This window comes from Melospiza georgiana, chromosome 23, assembly GCF_028018845.1.
Source record: "Melospiza georgiana isolate bMelGeo1 chromosome 23, bMelGeo1.pri, whole genome shotgun sequence".
Lineage (NCBI taxonomy): Eukaryota > Metazoa > Chordata > Aves > Passeriformes > Passerellidae > Melospiza > Melospiza georgiana.
Window position 1 is genome coordinate 9,291,542 of NC_080452.1, and position 21,378 is coordinate 9,312,919.

Genomic DNA, 21,378 nt, shown 5'->3' on the forward strand with positions numbered 1-21,378 from the left:
AATCATTCCAAAGTCCATGCCAAGGGATATGCACCAAGTGCCTGCTCTGTATCAGAGCTCAGAGCACAGAGTCCCCAGGACTAGAGAAAAGTATTTGACCTCAATAATACATACAGTAATTTTAAACTCCCCCCCGCCCCTTCTATTAGCTGCTGACTTATTTTGGTTTGGTTTAGCCAGGTTGTTTGTTTTCAGTACTCTCTAATTTTCTTCTTAAGTAATGTTCAGTTTTGCTGTACAGACTACAAGTAAGGAAAAACTACAACATTTCCAGAATTTTCTGATCTCTCTTCTCCACTGGGAACTGGACAGTGATGTCATGTTGCTTGGCTGCCTCCCTGCTGCAGCTCATGGCATGCAGCACTGGGGATAATCCTGCAGTGACTGCAGCTTTTTGATAGGATGGTGTTGATGTTTGCCTGCTGCAGCTGCACACATGGTCCATGGTGATAAGGTGAGGTTTCTCTTGGCTCATATCTGTCTGGGTCATGTACAAGGCCTTTGCTCCAGTCCTCTCTTAGGTAAGGACAGAACTGTTGTGATGTGTCCTCAATTCCCTGGAAGTTCAATGTTTTCTTATGCAGAATGTAATCTCTAAAGTCAAAGTCATCTGTTAAGGCCAGATTCAGATAGAATTTATGAACCACTAAATGGGAATGCTGGGTATTTTTTAATCATCTTGCCCTCCTTCAAAAGGGGAGAGGTAGACCTGAAGAGTCTTCTGTCTCAGTAATGATGGCTGAGGGAGAAAACATCTTCACAACAAAGGAATGTACTGAGCAGTCTGCTGGTAGTTGAAAAGGGACTTGGATAGTTGTAAAGAACAATTTAAAATGCCCTTTGGGAATTGTCTGTCTGAGCAGAGGACAAGCATGAAGAGGCACTGGGGACATGTGATACAAATAGATGTGTGAAGAACAATTGTGACCATAGCCAAGTGGGGTACACAGATTCTGCAAACACCAGCCTCACTTGTTTTAGGGATTGCACAAAGGCTCTTCAGCATCAATCTTTCTGCTGAGTATACACCCAGTTCCAGGGACTGGGTTTCTCAGTAGGTTTACACTTACCCTGAATGCTCTGAAATTGCAAGAGCAATCCCAACAGCTGCTGTGTGGGCTCCATGCTCTGGTTTCATTCATTCACCCACCAACCCCATACAGTGACAGAACGCTGTGCAGGATTACCCAATACCCCAACAAATGTGGGGAGCAGGTGCTCTGTAAGCCCAGGAACCCTGAAGGTGTATGTATATTTGGTTTTTTGTGGTATGTATCATCCAAGAACTCAAAATAGACAGTAGAAAATGAAGCAGGTTGGTAGTGGAGAGAGTCTCTGTACAGAGCAACCATCCCAGTGCTGCTGTGGCATCTGAGGACGTGTTTCAATGAACAGCAATGAGCCAGGAGAAGGGAGAGGTGGGGGGAAATCCTATTGACATTTCCTGAAAGGAGTTTGAAAAACACCTGCTTGACAGAGGCAGTGACTCAGGCCAAGGCTGGGATCCTCCAGAATCAGCACCAGAACCGAGAGGGGGTATGTGACCCTGCCAGACACTGTGAGTCAAAGCAGAAATTACCTCATGCAGAGGTGCAGGCAGTGCCTGCTCGATGACTCACACTGACACATCATGCATGGACATTCCTTTCATTACAAGTATAGTTTACATGCTTAAAAACACAAAACCAAGTGATAAAAATCCCTCAACCATTAAGTGGTTGAAAATTCGGTAAATCAGGCCAGCCAAAAATATGTTTGCCGTTTGTATTAAGTTTCTATTATATAAATTTACAAAGATATATGGATGGAATTTTTGGGGCCTGTCTCAGATAACTTACAGATGTCTAACTTGGAATACTATTTACTTGCTATTCTTACATTCATTTCTGACTTAGAAGCATCTTTTTTTAATTTGGAAAATAAAGCCTTCAGAAACAATCTTCCTCTGTAAGTTTGACAGTTAAATAGGTCTGTGAAGTTGCAACTTTATGGGGCCTATTTGTTAGGTACTTGCACATGTAAGTGGGAAAAAAAAGCAGATGAAGGAATAATTATTTTTTTATTAAGAGATGCCACAAAATTAGAGTTTTTTTTAAGAGAGATAATAATAGCTGTGTTTTAGATACCACCTAGAAACCTTTCAGTGCACAATTTTAAAAATCACAGCCTCTATAAGGAAACTACTTATTTTATCCTGTAGGAAAAAGACAGATTATCTATTTTTATATTTAACATTTTCACATTCTAGGTAGCAAACTAAACAAATAATGTTCATGTTTTAGGTATGTGACAATGGGAAAGAAGAAAAACATAGAAAATTATAAACATGTCTGAGAACTCCAGTGAGATTCTGTACAAAGGATGGTAGTACCTTTTCATATTCCCATGTCTTGCTGTTGCCTGAGCAACCAGGGAAAGCGTTCCTAATCCTCTGCATTTTTCCTGTATCGTGGGTCAGCAGAGTGTTGGCTGGAAACGTGATTATGGCTGTTTTTCTTTTCACAGCTGAGAGAAACAAGACACAAAAGATTGAATGAAGATCAGAATAGCCACTACTAATTTGCTTTCCCCCAAAAAGGATGGACACTCCCTGCACTAATTGTACTTAGCATGGAACCATTCAGGTTGGAAAAGGTCATTAAGATCGAGTCCAAATCTACACTGAAAATGTCACAGTTTCCAGGTGAATGTGGTTTAGGGGATGTTTTGCCTGATTTCTCTCTACAAGGCCATTTTCTGAGCACATGAGCTTACACAGCTTTTAACGTGATGTTCAGCTGGTGCTGGCTCACAGCTGATTCAGGCAGCTCTCCTTTTCTGTTGGAATGCACTCCATTAAATAACACTGAAGGGTTGGTATATTTGCAACCCTCATTGATTTGCTGTTACATCAAAGTGAGTTAACTTCTTTTAGCCAGGCTTGGCTGGAAAAATAAAAATTCTCCTGCCATAAACCATAATTTCAGATCTGTCTTTAGAACACTTCAACTGAAAAAAAAAGTTTTAAAATTAGAGGACATTGGGATTAAAAAAATAATGGCCACTGAGGTGGTAATGTTGGGTACTTGTGTAACCTCTCTGATGTGAGTGAGGCTGAAGAGGGTTATAAATATGGATATAAAATTCCATTTATATATGCCATATATAAATGGCAACTGAGGCTTATCACTTTTGAGGTATCAGGTTTTAACCTTTAATGAACAAGGGACTTGTTTAGCAATTGCTCTGATTTCAGCAATTCTTTAGAAAACAGCAGCAGAACAAACAGCCAAAGAGAGATACAAACATAAGTCAGTTTCGAGGCTCAATAAATCAACAAAGAAAAAGGTCAGCTCTCAATTCTAACTGTACTTCTCTTCCCTTTTTAAGTATGTCTTATATGCTTGAATAAACATGGAGAAAATTGTAATATGAATGAAGGTGCCTGACTCTGTTTGAGGTGTCTTGGCTGCTGCTTTCATTTGAAGCAACTAATTTTGCACTTGCACCCTTTAAAAACTGGGACAGCAAAGAATTTGAATTAAGCTGTGCCTCTGGGATTTGAGAGAAGTTCAGAACGTTTTTTCAAATAACATGTTAGTTCTACAGCTTTGATACAAAACAAAATGATGAATAGCTTGTTTTGATGTTGTAACACATGGCCCTCAGTCATCAGAGATGTCTGGACATCTCTGCGCACAAATCATCCCACTAATAGTGAACCTAATATGATTCTAATAAGCTAATTCCAGTGCAAATTTAAGAGTATAAAGTTTCAAAACTGGGGTAAAAAAATAAAGAGTTTGCAAAATTTGGTCATATTAAAAAAAAGATCAAGTAAAACCCAGTTAAAATTCCCATATAAAGAAGGAAAATTACAGAATGGACTGGGCTGGAAGGGACAAACATCTGTCTGCAGTCCCCTGCTGTGGGACACCTTTCACTAGAGCAGGTCACTCAGAGCTCCATCCAACCTAACCCTGAACAATTCCAGGAATGTGGCAGCCACAGCTTCCCTGGACAACCTGTTCCAGTGCCTCACCAGCATCACAGGGAAGGATTTTTTTCCTATTACTCAACCTAAACCTCCTCTGTTTTAGTTTGAAACCATTCCCTCCCTGCCCTGTCCCTCCATGCTCTTGGAAAAGTCTCTCCTCATCCTTACTGCAGGCTCCTTTCAGGTACTGAAGGGCTGCAATTAGGTCACCCCAAAGCTTCTTTTCCAGGCTGAACAAACCCAGTTCTCTCAGCCTCTGAAGTCGTTCATCAATTATTGAAATTATTTTATTTACTGTTTAACCAGGAAGCAAATGCAGCTATAGGTTGTTTCAGGGTTTGTTTTATCGTTCATGGTTAGGACCATACTGTTACACAGCTGTTCTTTTGAGGGTGAGATCCTTTGTAAATCAATGAGAGTATTGGGACTTTATTTTGAAATCCTTGATGTTATTTTTCATGCAAGACAAGAATAGTTCATTATTTATTTTCAAGTTTTGATGTGTAAATAGCAGACCTGTAAAAAAGTAAAACCCATATATACACAGTATATATTTCAAAGGTGGGATGTAAAGACTGTTCAGCAGTAAGTAACACATTTCCCTTTGCTTTTAAAGCTGCAGCAAGCTCTGGTCCAACCTGAGTTCTTTGCAAAACAGACTGTCACACACTAGATGCTCTCAGATTCCATGGTTAACATACGTTAAGAGACAAAAGATCTCCAGTTGGACCGTAAATGAGGGAAAACAACATTCTTTGCTTCCTTCTAAAACAGTTAATTCTATAAATTCAGATGGTGATATTATGCAATACTCTGCACAGAGTGGGAGGTGGAACACACATATGCTCAAGTATGTGGCATGCTCTATAAAAAGTAAGTGTGGGAGCCTCTGCAATTCCTATCTCAATTCTTATCTCAGTTGCTAACTTAACTTCTTCGTTGTTCAAATCCCCTCGGTCCCTCTCTCACTGTCACTCCAGCCTGTCACACTTCTGCATGTGAAGAGGCCATCTGGACCTGAAATATTGGCCTACAAAATAAATAGAGGTTCTTGCTATTTACATTGTTTTATGTTGCTTGTTTAGACTAACTGTGGCAGGCCAAGGTTCTCTGGGAGTGTAGCCGGGTTGGACTCTGACCATGCTTCGGGGTGTTTCCTGGGACCCCACGCCTCCTGCAAAAAAAAAAAAAAAACATGGGCTGCAAAATGAAGATACCCCAAACGAGCCTGGGACAAAACCCCCACCTCATTTCCCGTGGCCTGACGGCTCACAGCTGTGGGGTACCGGCCTGGGATGGGCTGTACCCGAGCTCCCAAACCCCAACCCGCGATGATGCGGGGGCAGGCACGGCGCGCTCCGGCCGCCGGGAGGCCGCGGCTCCCCGGTGCTGCCTCGTCAGCCACGGAGGGGGGACGCGGGCAGCAGCGACCCCCGCCTCAGCCATGAGGGCAGCGCGGAGGGACCCCCCGCCCTCCCGCCACCAGCAGCCCCCGGGGGCCTCCCGCTCGGCGCGGCCCGGGTGTGGGAAGGCACCGGGGAGGGGCGGGCGGTGCCTGCCCGCGGGGGGAGCGGAGCGCGGAGCCCCCTCCCCCGCCTGGCCGCTGGCTGCCGCCTCTCCCCGCCGCTCGGCCGGCCCGCGCCGCCACCGCCGCCTCCATCTTGAGCGTGTGTCCCCTGCTCCCCCCCCGCCTCCACAGCACCGAGAGCGTCGGGGGCGCTGGAGCCCCGGGGGGGAGCGGGGGGGAGGTGAGGGTGGTGGGGGGCGAAGCGGCACCGGGGCCGGAGCGGCAGCGGCGGGAGCAGCGGCGGCAGCAGCGGCGGCAGCGGCAATGAGGAGGCGGCGCTGAGGAGGCGGCAGTAGCCGGAGCGGACGGAGCCGACATCTTGTGCCCTCCCCTCCCGCCGCCGGCTGGGTGAGCCCGTCCGCCCCAGGGGGGAGGGGAGGGGGAGGCGGAGAGAATTAAAAAAAAAAAAAAAAGGAAAAGAAAAAAAAAGGAAAAGAAAAACAAAAACAAAAATTCCCCCCAAAAGGAGGCGGCGGCAACGGCGGAGAAGCCGCGGCAGCGGCGCGCTGAGCCGGCCAGGTAAAGCTCTGCGCGGGAGGCCGCGACACCCTTCCTTCAGGGGTCTCTCCTCCCTCACACACCCCCGCGCCGGGGTCGCGGGAAGGTGACCGGGCGGGCGGGAAGGAGCCAGGGGAGGCCGGTGCGCCGGCGCTTGCGGACCTCTCCCGCGTCCCTGCTCCGTCTCCGTGCGGCGAGAGCGGCCCGCGATCCCTCGCCGAGGAGGGGGCAGCGGCGGAGAGCGCCCGGGGACGGGGAACGGGCAGCGCCGCGTAAACCGGGCCCCCCCATCGCCGCCATCTTGGCCCCCCCTTCTTCGCGGCGCGGCGGGGGCGCCGCCCACCTTCTCCCACGCGATTGGCCCAGGCGGGGCCGAGCGCACCCGCCGTTAGCCCCGCAGAACCTCGCGTTGCTATTGGCCTTGGCGCTTTGATGGACGGCGGCGGCAGCCAATGGCCTTGCAGCCCTGAGGCGCTCGCGCTCTCTGGAGGCTTCAGCAGCTCCGTGGGGAGCGGTGGCCGCGCACTGGGCTCGGCCCGCGGCTCCGTCCCGCCAGGGTTCATCGCCTTCTCCTCCTCCTCGGGATGGCTTCATTTCTGCCCGAGTCCCTGCTGAGCCTTGGCTCAGCTCGCTGGCTGCTACTGGAGTTCCCTGCGGGGTAGCTCCTGAGAGGAGCTCCTGCCTGTGCCTGACAGCTGAGGGCATGTCACCGTTCCCTCAGTCGCTGCTGAGATCTGACACCGCTCATGGCGCACCCCATCTGTGGCTGAGCCCTGCCTTTATACCTGAAACTTCATCCACAGCCCGTCTCGCACCCTGCCCATTCCAGCGGGAGGGCCTCTCTCGAGTCCCGTGCATCTCCCATGCTTGACTTGGTTACAGCAGTGTCAGGACATCGGTAAAGATCGAGATGTCACCATGTGCCAGGGCAAGCAGCTCTGTGACATGTGTTGGGCACCGACACATTTCATTGTACGCATCAATGTGGGCGCGAGGAGCGTAAACCCTTGGCAGATGTGTGAGGGGACCGTGGGTAAGCACGGATGTGGCAGGAACATGAAGGGACCTGGTGGAGGGCAGCAGGAGTTTTGATGGTGTTTTGATTAGCAAAAGATGCAGAGGGGGCTGCAGCTGTTTCAGGTTGTTTCTTTCCTCTGGCATCCATTGATTTTATCTTACAGATGTGTTTGTTAAACAGCTCCATGGCTGTCTGTTCCCCATTGCACAGCAGTGGGTTTTTAATCCCAGGAGCTGCACGGAGCTGAGTGGCTGCTGGTGCAGGAGAGCAGTGCTGAGGAACATCTCCACACCTCATGTTTGGCTTGATGTCCTAAAGAGGGGCAGCCTTTGGTAACAACAAACCCCACACTCTTTATGACTGTAGGTCTTCTGCAGTGGTATCATGAGTTAATGTCATGGTTCACAGAACCAGTACTTGAAAAAATATTGCTCCTGGAATTTGCTCCTTCTTTCTGGAATAAGCTTGAACTTCTTGTAGCTCCTGGTTCTGTGAGATGCTGCTTGCTGTGGCACACAGTTGAGAGTTTCTGGAAATGTCCTTCGTGGAGCACAAATACTGCATTGGCTGAATACAAATTGTGGGTTTGTGGTGTGTTTTCTTGTCTGTGAGTCCCACAGAAAAGAGCTGGATGTGTGGATTGTTTTAAATAAGGGTGAGGTGCTGCTTCAGGCCTCTGCATAGCAACAGATAAGCTCTGGGCTGGCTTATCTTCTCACAGAGAATTTACATTTGCTTTTCTTTGTCTCCTTTCTGACTTCTTTCAGCCTCAGCTTGTTTATTGCCACAAGTCATGTTCCCATCCTTGACTCTGCCTTTCTCTCTTGCATTACTCACTTGGCTTCCTCTCTGCTCTCCCTCTTTGCCAGCTCCTCCTTCACCCTGCCATCACCAAGCTGCTGCCACCATGTCTGAGTCCTCCCCCAGCCCCTCTCCCCAGGCTTCTCCTCTGCTCCCCTCTGACAGGCACCTCCTTAATGTCAGCAGCCGACTCTCAGCTAATTATCTGCCTTGCTGATTAGCAGTTTGTGCGGGCAGAGCTGGCTGGGGCTTTTTGTTAAGGCTCTGAGCAAATGCCATTTCACAGCTCCTGGTGCTGGGAGCTGGCTCGCTGCTCTCCTGCTTGTGGCCCCGTGGACTCTCCATAGCCAGGTGGCTGAGGTGGATGAGTGGGAGTTGTGGCTCCAGAGGGGCTGACACCAGAGCTCGTAAGTCCTTTGGGATCCATGCTGCTTGTTGCCTTTTTATCCCTTTGCTTCCTCGTGGAAGAGCAGAAGGGATCCACATCCTGTCTCTGCTGCATTGCTCAGTTCATCCTCTGGTTCTGTTTGTGACCCTTGACAGAAGGAAAAGCAAAACTGGAGGATGATTTTTCATTGTAGGACTTTTTTGCATCTGCAGTGTCAGAATGGAAGGGTTGGTGGTGGCAGCCCTGAGCTGTGAAACCTGGAGGAGCTCCCTCCTGGACTTAAAGAAAACCATTAGTTTTCTCATCTGGAGCTGACAAAAAAAATTAAATGGGAAACTGCATTCATAAGACCTGAATAGTGCATTCCTTTTCACCTGGAAAACATCCAGCACATTTGGGGATATAAATGGAAAGTCACAGGCAAAAGAGCAGCGGAGAACTTGTTGGTTTGTGTGAGCTTAATATGTGAATGGTGCAAGAAGGTTGAATAGGTGAATGGTTCAATGTTGTTTGAATTTCAGGGGATCTGAATGGTTTGCTGATGTTGGTGCACGGCAGACTGTTTGTATATTGTGCTGTCAAATGGTTTTGAGTTTTTCTCACTGGTGGTGTGGTGGAATGTACATCTGTGGTGCAGATAGAGGAAGTTGGAGGGTGCTGTGCAGGAAATGGCTGATACATCAAGTACCTGCCTGTATCTAAGGTGTAAAGACTTAATGAGCCTGAAATTGCTGGAGACTCTGGTAGAAATTCTCGCTGTTGCAGCACTGAGTGAGTTCTTCAGTCTGTGCTGCTTCTTGCTCACCTCCTGTCTTGCCCTGCCTCTGTGCTGTCGTGTGCAGGCTCTGTGGAGCACAGGGATGAGGAAGCCTCGGCGGAGGTGCCGGCAGCACGCGGAGGGGCGGCGTTCTCCCTCGCCCTACAGCCTCAAGTGCTCGCCCACGCGCGAGACGCTGACGTACGCGCAGGCGCAGCGCATCGTGGAGGTGGACATCGACGGGCGCCTGCACCGCATCAGCATCTACGACCCCCTGAAGCTCATCACCGAGGACGAGCTGACGGCCCAGGACATCACCGAGTGCAACAGCAACAAGGAGAACAGTGAGCAGCCCCTCCTCACTTCCAAATCCAAGAAAACACCTTCCAAAGGCAAGAAGAAGGAGTCCTGCTCCAAGCATGCGCCGGGGATATCTTTGCACTTGCCCCAGCCCAAGTTCCGTGTGGTGGACTCCTTCAGCCAGCCAGATGCTCCTCCCCTCCCTGCTGCCTACTACCGGTACATTGAAAAGCCTCCCGAGGACCTCGATGTAGAAGTGGAGTATGACATGGACGAGGAGGATCTGGCTTGGCTGGAGATGGTCAACGAGAAGAGAAGGGCTGATGGTTACGGGACAGTTTCTGCTGACACTTTTGAGCTGCTGGTGGATCGGTTGGAAAAGGAGTCGTACCTCGAGAGCAGGAACAACGGGGCTCAGCAGTCCCTCATCGATGAGGATGCCTTCTGCTGTGTCTGCATGGACGATGAGTGTCACAACAGCAATGTCATCCTGTTCTGTGACATTTGCAACCTGGCCGTGCACCAGGAGTGTTACGGCGTGCCCTACATCCCCGAGGGGCAGTGGCTTTGCCGCTGCTGCTTGCAGTCCCCTTCTCGCCCCGTGGACTGTGTTCTTTGCCCAAACAAAGGGGGAGCCTTCAAGCAGACCAGTGATGGCCGCTGGGCTCACGTGGTCTGTGCCATCTGGATCCCAGAGGTCTGCTTTGCAAACACTGTGTTCCTGGAGCCCATCGAGGGGATCAATAACATCCCTCCAGCTCGGTGGAAGCTCACATGCTGCATCTGCAAGCAGAAGGGCATGGGAGCTGCTATCCAGTGCCACAAGGTGAACTGTTACACTGCCTTCCACGTCACCTGTGCACAGAGAGCCGGTCTCTTCATGAAGATTGAGCCCATGAGGGAGACCAGCATCAACGGCACCACGTTCACCGTGCGCAAGACTGCCTACTGTGAGAGCCACTCCCCGCCTGGCACGGTGAGAAGAGGGTGCCCAGCTGCTGGTGGTGATTGGCAGGAGGTCACTGTGAAGGAGGAGGAAGAGGAGGAGGTCAGTTCTGGCCCTCCCAAAGGGTCTGTGAAGAAAAACCAAGTGAAATTGAAGCAGAAGATCAAAAAGGAGCCTGGTGATGTGACCAAAGGGCGTTCGTCCATGCCCATGGTGACCGTTGCACAAATTCCCTCTTACAGGTGAGTGTTGCAGGTTTAGGGAAGGAGTTGGACAGCAATAGCTGAACAGGGTCTGTTTTAAGGACTTAGTCCCTCTCATTGTTGACCTTGGAAACACTGAATTTTCAGTCAGGGCTTTAGCAATGACTGTTTTCAGAGTGCTCTGCAGCATAACTTGTGGCTGGGTTTCTTCTGAGTGTCACTGTGGTTCTCTGACTTTGCTGAGCAGCCATCCCAAGCTGATGTGTAATGCAGACTCTGTGGTGGTCCCTAATGGCAAACACCCATCCACCATAAAGGCATTCTTAAAATACTGAGGCATTACAGGTTGGTAGGCAGGTAGGGGTCATCCCACTATTAAAATTTTTGAGATCTCATTCCATAGTTTCTTAATTCTTCCTTTTACTACAGAGCATGTCAAACCTGACAGTGTTGCAAGCAGCTTTGACTTTGGCTGTATTTTTGTATTTTTCTCCCAGCTCTCCCTCATGCAGTACTAGGTAGTGCTGAATTTTTGTTTGGTGCCTTAGGAAGTGTGTTGATGTGTCTATTTTAACAAATAGGCTGATAAGGCACCGTGTGTAAGATAAGAATGGTAAAAAAAGGTTAAAATAGGTGGTCTGTTATTCTTGGACTCCTGTCAAGTTAATTTCCAAGGCTCCAGATTAATAACATTGAACTTAAATGGCCCCTGGAAGGTTCTTGACACAGGAAGGAGTTTTGAAATTAAGGCTTGGAGCTGAATTGATGATTTCATACTTTGTGCTGTGGCAAGTGCTTGGTGGGACCCTCCAGCAGGAAAAGGGGGAACATCTCTCTGCATGTGAGGAGCTCCCAGATTGTCCCAGTTTGTGTGTACTGGGATTTGAGTGAGCATTGACACAACACTGCAAAGCTTCATCAGGAGACTCCAGGCTCTGCAAAGCCACCATTGCTTTGCAGCCGGCTCCATGACACTCTGTGCTTCCTTCAGGCTGAACAAGATCTGCAGTGGGCTCTCCCTGCAGAGGAAGAACCAGTTCATGCAGAGGCTGCACAACTACTGGCTGCTGAAGCGGCAGGCGAGGAACGGGGTGCCCCTGATCCGGCGGCTGCACTCGCACCTGCAGTCCCAGAGGAACGCCGAGCAGGTGAGGGCTGCTCCCCTCAGCTCACAGCGCTCACAGCCTGCCCTCAGCAGGGGCTGAGCTTAACACAGGGCTGGGGAGGGAGTGAGGGTGAAAAGATCAGATTTGAGTCTCTCTCAGTGTCCTGTCGGTGTGCTCATGCCTGAAGAACTGAGTTAGTGCTTCGGGCTGCTGCTCCCATGCACAGAAAAATTTCCAGCCTCTGCAATAAACTTCGGTGTAAAAGCAGGGAGGGTGTAAATGAGCACACACTGAAGTGTGTTCCCAGGGAGAAGCTGCAGGATAATTTGGGGTAATTTCACAGATAAGGTAAAAGCTAGAAAAGCTATTGTTCTCTCTGTTAGACAGCTAAATGCTGGAGGAAGGAGGGGACATGGCCTGAACAAGAGACAAGGCAGTAAGAAGAAGACTCTGAGAGCAATTCCCAGAGGATTCCTAGAAAAAGAAGGGAACACAGGAAGCCTGTGGTGTTTTTTATCTCACCCCACTCATATTTTGCAGAAGGAGCAGGATGAGAAGACGAGTGCAGTGAAGGAGGAGCTGAAGTACTGGCAGAAGCTGCGGCATGACTTGGAGCGGGCTCGGCTGCTCATCGAGCTCATCCGAAAGAGGGAGAAGCTCAAACGGGAGCAGGTGGGGAGTTCTGGCTGTCAGTTCCTGCTCTTAACCTCAGCCCCATGCAAGCTCTCTGTGATTTTGGGGAAAAGTGTGATCTTTGTCTATATTCATTCTCTCATTGATGCAGTCTTGTTGCTGAGCACATCAAATGCAGTTTGCTTTGTGTAAACAGACTTGCTTACCTTTGTTACTGAAGTGTTGACTTAATGACATAACAAGTGATTATAAGATCAAAGAAATGAAGATGTTAAAGGACAAATAAATACTTTTATCTTGTTCCAGTCTTCTTTGAATAGATTTTCCATGCAGGAGATTTTCAGTGCTACAACTTGTTGGCTTGAAATCAAGCAGTCTTAGAGACTTCATAAAGGATAGAGAGAACTGCATTAGGAATTTGCAGACATCTAACCACTGTTGTTTGGTTTCTGCCTTGAGTCTGAGAGCTTATGTCTTAAACTTTGTTTTTGGTCTCTAGTCTAATTATGGATGTTGTTGTTCATATAAATGCATACTTTTAATTTTTATATAATGTTGCTAATTGACATAATAACAATATCTTGAGGCAGACAGTTCTCCAGGATAATTTACCAGGCATGAAAAGCCTGTTTTTGTTTCTAATTGTAGTATCCTTTAACTTCCTGGGATTTCCTCTTGTTTTGCCTTTGTGAGATTGAATAAACAGGAGTTCCCCATGTAAAAGGATTGATCTGGGCAGTGTACATGGAGAGTGCAAGGTGTTTGCCAGAAGTTCTACAACAATGCTGGCCTGAGGTTTCCACCACTGAGTAAAGCTGGGGGGATGATTCAGAAGAATCTGGAGGGAGACACTACCCATAGATCCTGTTCTCAGTGAGTTATTCCTGGACTCCTGTCCTCATGGCTGTGTTCTGTTGCCAGGTGAAGGTGCAGCAGGCTGCCATGGAGCTGCAGCTGACCCCGTTCAATGTCCTGCTCCGCACAACCCTGGACCTGCTGCAGGAGAAGGATGCTGCCCAGATCTTCACAGAGCCTGTCAACCTGAACGAGGCAAGTCTCTTTCCTAGAGGTGCTTAGTGGGTTTAGATGAGATATTGCTGGGCAGAAGCACAAACCACCATGTCCTGAGCTGCTGGTGGACTAAAAACTATCTCAGAAAGGACTCATGATGTGTCCAAGACAAAAAAAGGGTATTTTTTTCTGAAAGTTTAGCACATTTTGGATGAGTAATGTTTTGCAGAGCCAGGGTGTGTCTGCCTTGCCTGGGTGACACAGAAATAACCATCTGTTGCTGCCCCTTGCCAGTGGAAAGGGCATTAAGAATGCTTGTGCTGGGTGCGCTCTGGTTGGCTAGTAAATGGTTTTTGTAATTGTACAGGTTTTATATGTTTAGGTTCCAGATTACCTGGAATTCATTTCCAACCCAATGGATTTTTCCACCATGAGGCGGAAGCTGGAGTCCCACCTGTACCGAACCTTGGATGAGTTTGAGGAAGACTTTAACCTTATAGTTGCCAACTGCATGAGGTATAATGCTAAAGACACGATTTTCCACCGAGCAGCTGTCCGGCTCCGGGACCTCGGGGGAGCGATTTTGCGTCACGCGCGGCGCCAGGCCGACAGCATCGGCTTTGACACTGCCGTGGGGATTCACCTGCCTGAGTCGCCCAAGCCCCACGACTTTTACCGCTTTTCTTGGGAGGATGGTGAGTGAGGGTTTGGGGTTCTTTCCCCTCAGGCAGATTGTAGATTTAGTTCTGAGCATGTTCTTCAGCCTGCATGGAAATTGTAGCTGTTCTGCAAACGAGGGTTTTCCTGTCCATCTGTTTAATTAGGCACCTACAGAACAGTGGGATTTCAGGTGAGCTGGGCACTCTGAGCTAGGTGCAGCTTGGTTCCAGCTCTCCTAGTGCATGTCTGTGTTGGCAGAGCCTTGTAAACTGCCTGTGCTCTTTGATTTGTGCCAGGAATGTTGTACAAACTCACTCTTTTAAAGAGCAGTGCAAACTTGGATCTGGGATTTTTTACTCTGGGGAAAGCTCATATATTTCATTGTAAACTGGCAAAATGTACAGCAGCTGGGTTAGATGGAGCACTGAGGGCTGAAAGGGAGTGATGAGGGGTGAAGGTAATGGGACCTAAGCAATCCTTCTAGCTGAGACCTTCCATTCCCAACACAACCCCATCCATTCCCACAGCCCTCTTGAGATGCAGCTCCAAAGCATTGGCTGAGTAACTTGGCTAAACTTGGTACAGCCATCAAGCACACAGAGCTTGCAGTGTGCCATCTGGCTCCTGAATGTTGAAGCCCTCTTGGGTGCAGATGGACAGTCATTATGAAATTTGTGTAGGTGTTCAGCTGTCTGTCCTGCCCCAGTGGATGCCAGCCCTCCAGCAGAGCCAGAGGAATGGAAAATACGTTACGTTTTGGCCGCTTATGTTTGTGGTCTGATTTTATCATTTAATCTGACAATGAAATAGGTTTCTGACAATGCCTAGACCACAAGCTGTTCTGTGTGGGGTGCAGACATGTCCTTTCTCTGTTGCCCCTGGGGCAGTAACAGGAACTGAGGGACAGTGCAAGTTCAATCAGCTGCTTTTTATCCAAAGAAGGAAGAAGTCCAGGCTCCAAAGTTATTGACTGCTAAATCCCCAGGCTAAAGCGATCGATTCACGGACAGCATCCAAGGGAACGAGGCCTGGCACTGGCCCCAGATGCTTCTCCACGAAGCCTCACTCCTTCCCTTCACTGTTCATCTCTTTGCTGCAGTGGATAACATCCTGGTCCCGGAGAACCGGGCTCACCTGTCACTGGAGGCGCAGCTGAAGGAGCTGCTGGAGAAGCTGGACACGGTGAGCGCCGCGCGCTCCAGCGGCGCCCGCACGCGGCGCGTCCGGCTGCTGCGGCGCGAGATCAACGCCATCCGCCACAAGCTGGCCCAGCAGCAGCACGGCAAGGCCCTGCCCAACGGGGACGGGCTGGACACAGCGCCCAGGGAAGGCGAGGAGGAAGGGGAGAAAGGTGAGCAGCAGGGTTTGATTCTAGGTCTCTAGTGCTCGTCAGCAGTCAAAGCCTGCTGCTTCTCCTGTGACTTTAGTGAAAGATGGGGATGGCTGTTGGTAGTTTTGGGAATGATCCTTGCCAAAAAGCTCAAACAGATTATTTATTCCTTTAGGAGATGGTGGCAAGCTCCCGTACCCTCCAACCCTGGAGCCCACAGGACCTGCACCCACCCTCTCAGAGCTGGACTCTCTGCAGGACCCTCCAACACTCAAACCCATCAGTGAAAGCAGGCCCCTGAACCAGCTGCAGAGGAGGATGGTGTCGGACAGGGAGCTCTTTGACAGGAAGGCTCTGCAGCAGGAGAGCCAGGCTTTCCAACGCCTGCTGTCCAACAAGGGCCTCAACGGCCTGGCCCTGCCCGCTGCAGACAGCCCTGCCAGCCCCACCCTCAGCAGCGTCGGCCGGCGGACATCGGTCCTTTTTAAAAAAGCCAAGAACGGCGTGAAGCTGCAGAGGGGTCTGGAGTGCTCCCTGGAGAACGGGGAGGAGCACAGGCAGGGCGGGCAGCGCTCACCCTCCTGCCCCGACGGGGAGCGGCAGGCACGGAAACGCTCTGCCCTGGGCACTGGGCTGGTGTTTGAGGCCTGCAGGTGAGTGGCCCAGGCAGAGCTGTTCCCTGAAACACCTTCTGTGTCTGGGTTAATCTCTCTGATTCTGTTCTTTGACTTCTTGGTTCAAACCCAGCCCATTCTGTTACTTGTGTGTTGACTCTAAAACACAAAAAGCTGCTGAGTTTTCATCCTGTCCTCTTAAGCTGCAGGTCCCAAAAGCAGTGCTTGATTTTTCAAGCAGGTGGGTGTGTGTTACACTGCTCTTCCTCAGTGCATGCACATCCTCTCTGCTGATGCAGTTCTTGGGAACCAAAACTTGGAAAAACTTGAATTCAAATTTTTAGTTCAGCACTGCAGGTAAAGCTGAACTTTTACCACCTACTAAACAGATGCTTTCTTCCTCTCAGAAGTTTGAGCAGAACTGGGCACTTCAAACATGACTGAACAGACTTAAAGCAAGCACCTGACATCTTCTGATGTCTGTTGTCCAGGATAATCTGTTTCCTCCTAATGCCCTGCATTTTTCCTGGCAGTGGTTTGGTGCCTCCCAAGCGGAGCCGAGGGAAGCCGGCTCTTTCTCGGGTGCCCCTCCTGGAGGGTGTGAATGGAGACTCTGATTTCAGTGGCTCAGGTGAGAATTGCTGCCCAGCACCCCCTGCTCTGCACATCTCAAAGCACACCAGGAGCCAGTCCTGCCTAGGCTGGACCTGCCTGGGCACTGTTAGCTGCTTTGTTACAGGTTTAGGTTATTGCAGGTAACATTTTCATTAAAGATTACTCCTTTTCCAGGACCAGGGCTGTCTGATTTCATACCTGTGACCAAATCCATTATAGGGCCATTTGATTTCAGTGACTTCAATCTGATTAGCATTTCTGTATTGAAGAGTTCATGTGAAGCCACATGACCCATGATTTAGGAGACTGTGGCTTTATCTTAGTGCTGAACCTGACTGTACTGACAGAGCACAAAGAAGGCTGGAGTTTGGTACAGGCTGAGTTTTATGATAAACACCCAGTTCATATTGATACAAACAAGTGATTTTCCTTTTTGTCTTGTCAGTGTGCTTTAAGCACTACAGTTGTTCATCTGTTTTAGTTGATTGCTACTGAGATGAGACCTGGGTGAGATGACAAGATGGTTCCTCGTGATTTCTTAACCCTCTTGCTGGTAGCAGCTCCTAAGCTGTGTCTCCTGCTGTCCCTTAGGCAGGCCTCTCCTGATGTCCTTTGAGAGCCAGGCTGAGCTGGAGCCCCTGGAGCTGGTGTGGGCCAAGTGCCGTGGTTATCCCTCCTACCCTGCCTTGGTGAGTGCCCTGGGGCTGTCCCACAGCCTGACCTTGCAGCTCAGGTACAACACAGTTCTGCTGTGCACTGTAACCTGACAGAAAAGGGAAACTTCTCAAAATAATGGAATATGTGCTTTTTGGTTTTCTCCTTTCCCCTTTGCACAGTGAATTTCCCCTGTACTCATTGTTTCAGAGCTTTGCAGAGGATTCATAAAACTTTGGTCTGTTATTGTCGGGGTAGGAGCTCTTTCACTCTCCTCTGGGGAAAGTGATCAGTGCTGTGGGGATGAGACCTAAATTTCACAAATGCAGGCACCAGGTTCTGCTGCCTGCACATTTCCCTGTTTGGTGAGCACAGCTCCATCTGTAGGTGCCCAGCTGGCCCTGTCATGTCTACATCCTCTTGCAACAGCCATAAGTTTGATTTAAATATGAGCATATATGCATGTCCCTTGAATGGCATTTCTTACTGTTTATCTGCCTTTGGATATTTATCTATTAATGCCTTCAAAAAGGGCAGATTCTGCTGGAAGTGTGACTCTCATCCATGCTCTTACTCCAAGTGGGAGCTCAGAAGAGGGAACATCCATGGATCAGCCAAAGCAGTTTTAGTTCTCCACATGGCTACAGCCAGAGTTAACTGTGGCTTAGAATGGATTTAACCACTGAGACTGCCTCCAAAAGAGGCTTTTTCTGTAGCAGCCTGTTGTGGTGGCAAAGTGTCTTAATAAATTCCTACAGATGGCCAGTGTCAAAGCCAATCTACTTTTTCAGGCCCTTAGGAGGGGAGAAGAACAGACTGAGTATTGCAGGCACCCTCTGCTGTTTTCTTCTCCTGTGCTGACATAGCACAAATGTGCACATGGACATTTCTTCTTTATAGGGGCAGAACTGATGTATTTGTTGTGACTTATCTTCCAAATTACTGTAGTCTCTGTTCCTCTGGCTTGATGGAGCCAGCACTGCTTGTCAACTCTGAAAATATTTGGCCTGGTTCTGATCTAATGCAGTGTAAATCTGAGCAATGCCACTGATGTCAGCTGAGTTGTTCCAGAATGGAGCTGTTGTGAAATCACATTTGCCTGGGGAGTACAGCAGGAGCATTGCATTTGTCTGGAGTTTGGTGTGAGGGAGGGAAACCCTTTGCTGAACAGAATAATGCTGAGTTTGTACTGAATTACACATTAGTGTAAATGCATTTACAGCCACACAAAACCACACAAATCCATTTTTCAGGATGGGGTGCCTGGCTTTGGGACTGACTGGCTTCCAGTCAATTTCAGAATGAAATTTTCAGAATGAAATTGTTTTAGAAAACAAGAATCTTGCTTACCCACCCAAAGTAGCCTTAATTTGTCTAGCTTGGATACACTGAAAGACCAGAAGAATAATGCATTTTGCTCATTGCTTGGAAGGGTTTTGTACTAATTGTCCTCCCCCTGTGTCCCCAGATCATCGACCCCAAGATGCCGCGCGAGGGTTTGCTGCACAACGGGGTCCCCATCCCTGTGCCCCCCATGGATGTCCTGAAGCTGGGGGAGCGCAGGCAGACAGAGGCAGGAGAGAAACTCTTCCTTGTCCTTTTCTTTGACAACAAGAGAACCTGGTGAGTGTGTGCACACAGCTCCGTGGTGAGTGTGAGAAGATTTAACGTGAGCTTTGGGATGTGGGAGCACAGAGGGATTATGATGATGTCACATGTAAATTGGGGAATTTAAACAGGCAGAGAGGTCTGTGCTCAGGAGGTATTTTGGCTGCAGAGACTCCTATGTCAAATGCAGGGATTTAAACATTTGTACCATGGTTGTGGGGCAGTGATGGTGAATAAATACGTCATGTGGGGAGGAGCTGACAGGCCTGTGCACTCCTCTCTGCTGCAGGCAGTGGCTGCCACGGGACAAAGTCTTTCCCCTGGGCGTGGATGACACCGTGGACAAGCTGAAGATGATGGAGGGACGCAAGACCAGCATCCGCAAGTCGGTGCAGGTGGCCTACGACCGAGCCATGATCCACCTGAGCCGAGTGCAGGGGGACAACCCCTTCATGCCAGCCCCCTACCTGTGAGGGGCTGCTGGGGCAGCCCTCCTGCTCCTCCACACCTCCAGCTCCCTGCCCTGACAGGGCAGCGCCTCCAGCAGCTGGCAGCTCGCCTCGGAGTACCCTGAAATGTGCCAAAAAACCCTTGTCCGGCTTCTTCCTGAATGTGTCCTGTGAAGAGCTGGCAGGAGATGAAATGTAGTCTACAGGGAGTAAGGTAGGTAGGGAAAGCTGACAGGTGCCAGGAGCCAAGGTGAGTTGCTGCAGTGAGCAGAGCACACAGCACTTGGATGTTGGGGCCTCGTGCACCGTCCCCTGCCTCTCCTGGACTGCCAGGGTTCTGAATTGTCAGCCAGTCCCAGGTAATTCCTGGGAACCTGGCACCCCCAGGATTCCTTACAGAAATCCCAGCTGGACTTTCTTGTGCCAAATTTACCCTAATCATTGGCCTTTTCATTTCTGTTTAAATGGCATTGTCCTGTCACATAAAAACTGCCCAGAATCATAGCTGGGAGCTCTCATTGTGATTCTCCTGCCTACCTACATTGTGTTTTCATGTTTAGATTTCTCTCACTGCATTTAGAAAAGCTTGAGACTTTGGTAACCTTCCCCCCCTGCACAGTTTCATGCACAGATGCACAGAGCTTTAAAGATGAAAATCAAATTACCTGATGTGTGTCTATATGTATGTCTTAGAAATTGATTTTGTAGTTTCACATTTCAGTTCTGATTTCTGTGACTCTGCTTGTTGCAGTAACATTTCATATCATGACTTAGCACAGTACCTAAGAAAAGATAACTTCCTTTTTTTAAGAAGTAATTTTGGAGGTGTCTGTTGAGCTGGGGCAGCTCTTCAGGCACTGAGGTTGATCAGGGTTGGAGGGAGATGCATCTTTTGTGTTGTTTTATGCACATTTGGTGTAAGGCTCCTCTTCCTTTTTCCCCCCCTCCTCTTTCCTGTCTCCCTGTTTTCCTCTGCCACATTTTGGACTGAAAGCAAGCACTGACCAGAGCACACAACCCTTCTGCTGTTTCACCTTCTCCCACACGTGCACATCCTTCCCTGGTGTGTGGGTCTGCAGTGTTGTCATCCAGGTAAACCCAGACAATCCCTGTTGGTTTGGGTTTGCATTGCAAAAAAAAAAAAAAAACAAAAACAGGGACAAACTGATGTTTGGGAACTTGGTGACTCAATCTTTTCTATTAGCCAAGGACTTTATGATTTCTCTGATCTCTTCTGTTGCATATCCCTCTTTGCTTTCCCATTTTAAAGAGCCAAAGGTGCAAAGCAAGATTGTAGATTGAATATCATCATTTTGCTTTTTAACTCAGTATTTTTAAATTATTTTTAACTTTTTCATACTGAAGAGAATGTGGAGTCAAAATAATAATAATTAATGATAATGAATAGTAGGGAGTAATCACTGCCATTTCTACTTGCTCTACTTTTTTAAAAATACCACTTCTTATACATTGGGGCATGGAACTGCATTTGAAGGAACTTTAAGGTTCCTTTAACATATAGAGATGGGGCATAGGAGTTTGTAAAAATATTAATAGTGCTAATAATGCCCATGGAGTGTGGCTAGGGAAGGATGTTGTGTATATAGTTGTAAAATGTTCTAAATTATTTAGACCTATTGTCACCATTCTTGAAGTCCTCAGTTGTGTTGCTGGGTCTTTTATATGCACACAGTGTAATTTATTTAAAGGAACATACACTTTTCCAGGTGGTAGCTCAGCTGTGGACTAGTGACCTGTGTATATGTTTTAAGGTCTTGGGAGTTGGTCTTTTTTTTTTTTTTCCTTTTTGTTTTTAATTTTGTTTGGTTTTAAATGAGTTTAGAATTTGGATTGGCTGATATCCTGTTGTTGCTACAGAACCTAAATGTTACTGTCAGTCTGCTGTAAAGCACAGATTGCTCTATTTATTGTAGAAAGTGAGTTTATTTGCTTTCTAGAATTGTTTATATCAGATGGTATAAGAGAAGTAATAAGAAAATCTATGCTTGTAAAGAAAAAAAAAAGCTAATTTTACCTACTATAATCTGACTGTCTGAGACTATATTTTCTCTCTGAGAAATAAATGTTCTAATGTATGGAAAAAAAAAAGCAAAACAACAAACCACCACCCTCAGAAAGAGTTCTTCCTTGCTAATGTTGTCCTGAAATGCAGAACTTACTGTGATGGTTTTAATTGTCCCAGTGGTCCCAGGTGCAGGTGGGCAGAGCAGTGACAGGGAGGTG

The 21,378-nt window shown here is 48.3% G+C and overlaps 1 protein-coding gene and 1 long non-coding RNA gene across 3 annotated transcripts; one reads left to right on the forward strand and one right to left on the reverse strand.

The window, feature by feature from the left end:
• Positions 1–135: 135 nt before the first annotated feature.
• LOC131092975 (uncharacterized) lies at positions 136–7,090 on the reverse strand. The gene is made up of 3 exons (XR_009115530.1): positions 6,204–7,090; positions 5,039–5,150; positions 136–2,505 (listed from the first exon to the last, which is right to left on the reverse strand). It is a non-coding gene; the product is annotated as an uncharacterized LOC131092975 (long non-coding RNA).
• BRPF3 (bromodomain and PHD finger containing 3) lies at positions 5,777–21,256 on the forward strand. Of its 2 annotated transcripts, none has more exons than XM_058039958.1 (12): positions 5,777–5,891; positions 9,091–10,493; positions 11,446–11,602; positions 12,101–12,232; positions 13,115–13,243; positions 13,587–13,899; positions 14,964–15,215; positions 15,370–15,847; positions 16,342–16,439; positions 17,015–17,112; positions 18,546–18,700; positions 18,975–21,256. In XM_058039958.1, exons 2-12 carry the CDS (start codon positions 9,109–9,111, stop codon positions 19,156–19,158), a joined length of 3,381 nt encoding a protein of 1,126 aa, XP_057895941.1. In that variant the 5' UTR covers positions 5,777–5,891; positions 9,091–9,108; the 3' UTR covers positions 19,159–21,256. The 2 variants fall into 2 exon arrangements, with proteins under 2 accessions (XP_057895941.1, XP_057895940.1); XM_058039957.1 differs by lacking the exon at positions 5,777–5,891 and adding an exon at positions 5,941–6,062.
• Positions 21,257–21,378: the final 122 nt, after the last annotated feature.

Coding starts and splice junctions, on each gene's coding strand:
- BRPF3 (XM_058039958.1), top strand. CDS start 9,109: ATGAGGAAGCCTCGGCGGAGGTGCCGGCAGCACGCGGAGGGGCGGCGT. Junction 15,848..16,341: donor CTGGTGTTTGAGGCCTGCAG/GTGAGTGGCCCA, acceptor TTTTCCTGGCAG/TGGTTTGGTGCCTCCCAAGC. Junction 16,440..17,014: donor CTCTGATTTCAGTGGCTCAG/GTGAGAATTGCT, acceptor GCTGTCCCTTAG/GCAGGCCTCTCCTGATGTCC.